Below are 4,946 nucleotides of genomic sequence, written 5' to 3'. Positions count from 1 at the left end.
AGAGAGGAGGATGGGAGGTAGGACCAGCGATGGAGAGGTGTATAATGAATAGACGGGTGGATGAATGTCAAAAATAAAGCTGTGCCGGTATCTTTTATTTTCTCCATCTTTCTGGATTCTTTTCCTTCTTGTTACGGACACTGAAGAAACGCTCACTGGCCTAGATTTTGTCACATACCTTACATCATTGAGCAGTCTCTTCTTGTAACTGAATGGCTTATTTTTCTTCTTTCATTTCTTGCCTGCAGGTGTCCAGACACCATGCCCCAGGGCTCCAGGCCTGCCACTGGCAGGAAGTAAAAGGCTTCCCTGTCTTTTGTGTTCCCATCCTCACCATGTCTTCGAATCAGGGCAATGGGGAACACTGGGAGTCCCTGGAGTCGGTGGGCATCAGCCGCAAAGAGCTGGCCATGGCCGAAGCCCTCCAAATGGAGTATGATGCCCTGTCCCGGCTCCGGCATGACAAGGAAGAGAGCCGGGCCAAGCAGAACACAGAGCCGTCCCTCATCAGCTGGGATGAGCCTGCCTTGGACTTCTACAGCAAGCCATCAGGAAGGCGGAAGGACCTCAAGCTCTTGCGCGGTCTCTCTGGCTCGGATCCTACCCTCAATTACAACTCCATCTCCCCACAGGAAGAGCCACCCAACCATTCTACCTCCCAGGGCTCCCAGCCTGGCCCAGGGCCCTGGCCCAAAGGTTCCCTGTCTGGAGATTATCTCTACATTTTTGATGGTTCAGATGAGGGACTTTCTTTGTCCCCCGGACCAGGGGACAAAGATGGCTCTTGTAAGAAACTATCCCCGCCTCCTTTGCCTCCGCGAGTCTCTATCTGGGATACCCCTCCCCTTCCTCCCAGAAAAGGCTCCCCCTCGTCATCCTCTAAAAGCTCTCAGCCCAATGACATCAACACTTTTTCTCTAGTCGAACCACTTCCGGGCAAAATTTTGGAGCAGCAGATCCTAGAAGAGGGAGAGCTGCAGGGGGATGGGGGTCAGGGGCACCTGCTAGGGTCTAGGGACTATGATGGCATCAGTGATGCAATTACAAGGCTCAACCTGAAGTCCACCTACGATGCGGAGATGATGTGGGATGCCACCCGGGGCTGGAAGGAAGGCCGGGGACCGCTGGATTTCAGCAAAGACACCCCTGGGAAACCTGTGGCTCGGAGCAAGACCATGCCCCCTCAGGTGCCCCCACGAACCTATACCTCCCGCTATGCCAACAGAAAGAATACGACTCCTGGCAAGAACCGCCGGATTTCAGCTGCTCCAGTAAGGATCTCAGTGTGCCCCTTCTGTCCCTCTCCCTTCCCTGAATCCTTTAGGGACAAGGACCAGACCCCCTTTGCCATTCCAAGTTCTAACCTGCCCCCCTTTGGCCCTCCCTTCTACTTCTGCCATTGGGACTCTGGATCCTTGTTGGGGGATAGGCTTGGTTATAGAAGTTAGGGGGAGGGACCCTAGAAACACGTGACTATTTTCCGGGGTCAAGTTTTACATAACGTGGCCTAAAGTGCACTTCTAGGGGTAACATTTTTTTTTTTTTTGTCAGTTGTGGGGCTTGAACTCTGGGCCTGGGCACTGTCCCTCAGCTCTTCAGCTCAAGGCAAGCGCTCTACCACTTGAGCTACAGCGCCACTTCCGGTTTTCTGGTGGTTTATTGGAGATAGGAGTTTCACGGTCTCTCCTGCCCGGGCTGGCTTTGAACCGCGATCCTCAGATCTCAGCCTCCTGAGTAGCTAGGATGACAGGCATGAGCCACCAGCGCCCGGCTTTAGGGGTAGCATTCGCTTTCTGATGGAAGGAGTGTCAGAAGCTAGGGAACTCAGCATCGAGTGTAACTAACTGAATGGCCCTGGGGATTTGAGCAAGTCGCTTCCGGTTCCTGAAGCCCTGTCTGCCAAGGCGCTGCCTGGGGGTGAAGAGTGTTCAGGACTAGTCACTCATTCAGTGCTTGCTCATTGCATACCGGACTCCAGTCCAGATCTCCACAACAACCCTCCCTGAGAGTCCCAAGCCACACACAGCAAGAAAAGGCAGAGCTGGCACTCAGCCCTGGCCTTACTGTTCCAAAGGTCCCTTCTCTCTTGCCCTCCTCCTCTCTCCCTTCCTCCCCGTGTTTATGGTGATAAATACACCTCACAGAGGTTTACTATCTTAACCCTGTTTAAGTGTAGTTCAGAGTCAGTAAGTGCAGTTGCACGGTAGAGCTTTTGCATAGCTGCCTGCTCTTTGTCCGTTGGCGATATTTAGAGAAACTGGGCAACAACAATAATAGTTTGAATCATATCAGTTTGCAGGGAAAAGTAGAACCATGTTTACACTTCATTTCAGGCGGGCTCCGTAGCACCTGTGGCATCTCTGTGGGTGGGTGGGAGCTAAAGGCCACTTTGTGGCTTTGTGTGTCCTCTGGCTCCAGAGTTGACAGCGTCTGTGGCAGCTGGCAGCTTCTTGGTCTACCTCACTGCACCCGTTTCCTCGTTAGCCATTGTCTGAGGGACACCGGGCTTTCCTGCCTCGTGTCTGTCTAGCCTTTGGGATCCATCCCAACTCCAAAGAGCTACCCAGTCCTTCCTGCTTCTGCTGGTCCTGTACAAAAGCAGAATGAGATCTGGGATGAGCCAGAGCTCCAAGCCTCAGGGCTTTTTAAAGGGCCTGCTTTGAGAGGTGGAGCTGTTCTGCTATTTATAGGGACTGGGAGAATCCTGCTCCTGGCTGAGCTCCTCACCCAGAGCCGGGCTTGCTCACTGAGTCAGGCCACCCTGGTAGGTAGTCACCTCTGTCTTCTCCCTTGCCTCTCCCTTTCTCCCTCCCCACTCCCCCCCCCCATCCTGTGTGTCATTAGTTTTCCCCAAGAGAGCCTGGTCCCTGAGTCTCCTTGAAGAAGTGAGGGCAAAGCAAAAACCTTTTGCCAGTTCTGAGCAGGGGGGAGGGAAATGCGGCCTTGGTCTTCCCCTCCTCAGCCTAATATAAGGGCTCAGCCCACTAGGAGGGGGGACCCTTTGGGCCCCCGGCCTATCCCCCCACCCCGCCTTCGCCGGGCTTGCCGCCAGAGGGACCTTCCTAATCCCAGGCCTGCTGAGCCATCTCTGGAAATGGCTGGTTCCAGATGCCAGCCTGTTACCCCCGCTGCCAGCCACTGCCTGGCAGACCCCCCCAGCAAGCATCAGGAGATGCAGCCAGGGCCTGCCAGCCGGGCAAACGTAAGTGGCTTTTGTTTTCTTACAGTGCCAGTGAGTGGTACAGAAAGGGCATGAAATAGCCTTCAGTGGCTATTCTTTTCTCTCTGCCTCTCTTGCTTTTCCTCTGTCCTCCCCCCCTCTTTCTCTCTCTCTCTCTCTCTCTCCTCTCTCTCGGGTTAATTGCTGACAGTGGTACTATTGTTTTGACTGGGGCACAGGCACGCACTTGGCAGAGCCAGAGACTCACATGCCAACTGCCCCCACGGCTGTCCTCCCAGCCCCTCCATGTGCCCCCACACACCCAGGAGTGTGAGGGAGGAAGCAAGCAGGGGATGTGATCCCTCTGGAAGCAGCTGTTCGAACCCCCTGCCTTTAGGGGAGATAGGCTGTGACTCCATGGAGCAGAAACCTCATTTCCTGTGTGGCCACCCTGGGCGGGCCTGTGAGCCACAACCCCTGGGCCTCCACTCCCCCCTCAGCCTCATCACACTTGCTTCTCCCTAGGGTGCACTTAAGGGCTTCTTTAGGGCCGCTACTGTGTGATTAGGATAGCAGCTCTGGGATGGGACGCAGTTTGGGGCCTTGTCTGAGAATCCTGACTCCATACTTATGAATAGGTTCTGGGAGAGGAAGTGCGGGAGCAGGCAGGGTAAGGTGCCTGCCATTCTATCCGCCCCGGAGCCTGGAGGAGCCAAGCCTTCTACCAGGTTCTCTCCTGCCCAGACCGCCGCTTGAACACTTTCTTCCTCAAATAGCACTTACGAGAAGACACATGTTTCTGAGTCATTGCCCCTATTGAAGGGTTTCTCTCTCTCTCTCTCTCTCTCTGTCTCTCAACCCCCCCTCTCCCTCCCTGGTCCTTGAGGCTTTTGCTCAAGGGTGAAGCTTCCCCAAGGACCATTTAGGTTACCCATCTGCTTGGCCTAGAAGGCCTAGAGCTGCCTTTCTCGGCTCACCAACTGAGCCCCTTAGAGGCCATCCCGCTGTGGCCCATAGTGCCATGTGCTGCCTGACTGGCAGCCCTGGGCTGGTCAGATACTTCCCCTCACAGAGTGGGTTCCGTGACTCTGGTCCCCTGCTCCCCAGCTTTCATCCTTAGCCTGAGATTCAACTCTATTTTTTTTTCTGCCTTGACTTTTGGCTTCCTAAGACAGAGTTCCAGTTTTCTCATCCTTTCTTGTGCGCTCTTTTTATGGAGCTGAGGAGCCACAAAGTCTTTACACCTGGAGTTTGGGTTTAAAGCTGGGAGGCCCTTCAGGGAAGGGCTGCTATTCGGAAAAGGCATTGAGTTGGCCACTCCTCCCTTACAGGTGGGTTCCCGGCCTCACACTGTCATCCATGGCCACGAGTTGTTTGAGGTCTCAGAAGAGCGAGATGAAGAAGTTGCTGCATTTTGCCACATGCTGGATATGTAAGAGTTAAAAAAAATGGGCGCGGGGACTTGGGAGAATTGTGGCGGCGGGGAGGAGGGTCGCCTATCTGTGATGTTTCTTTAGGAAGGAAGAAGAGCCATATTAAATTAACCTCAAACAGAAGCTGGTCGCCAGGCGCCAGTGGCTCACACCTATAATCCTAGCTACTTAGGAGGCGGACATCTGAGGATCATTGTTTGAAACCGGCCCTGGCAGGAGAGTCTATGAGACTCTTATCTACAATAAACCACCAGAAAATAAGAAGTGGCACTGTAGCTCAAGTGGTAGAGTGCTTGCCTTGAACTGAAGAGTTCAGGGTCAGCACCCAGGGCCAGAGTTCAAGCCTGACAACT

The 4,946-nt window shown here is 54.0% G+C and overlaps 1 protein-coding gene across 2 annotated transcripts in view; it reads left to right on the top strand.

Annotated features, from left to right (window-relative positions):
• Window positions 1-250: 250 nt before the first annotated feature.
• Window positions 251-4,946, top strand: part of Pik3c2b (phosphatidylinositol-4-phosphate 3-kinase, catalytic subunit type 2 beta) — a 45,812-nt gene continuing 41,116 nt past the window's right edge. For both annotated transcript variants that reach the window (XM_013017451.1, XM_013017452.1), the window contains exons 1-2: window positions 251-1,271; window positions 4,492-4,592. In XM_013017451.1, the coding sequence (XP_012872905.1) occupies window positions 336-1,271; window positions 4,492-4,592 (1,037 nt within the window). In that variant the 5' untranslated portion in view covers window positions 251-335. The remainder of the gene's footprint in view (window positions 1,272-4,491; window positions 4,593-4,946) is intronic.

Source organism: Dipodomys ordii, unplaced genomic scaffold (genome assembly GCF_000151885.1).
Source record: "Dipodomys ordii isolate 6190 unplaced genomic scaffold, Dord_2.0 Scaffold35, whole genome shotgun sequence".
Classification (NCBI taxonomy): Eukaryota; Metazoa; Chordata; class Mammalia; order Rodentia; family Heteromyidae; genus Dipodomys; species Dipodomys ordii.
This window is presented reverse-complemented; position numbering and strand designations above follow the sequence as displayed.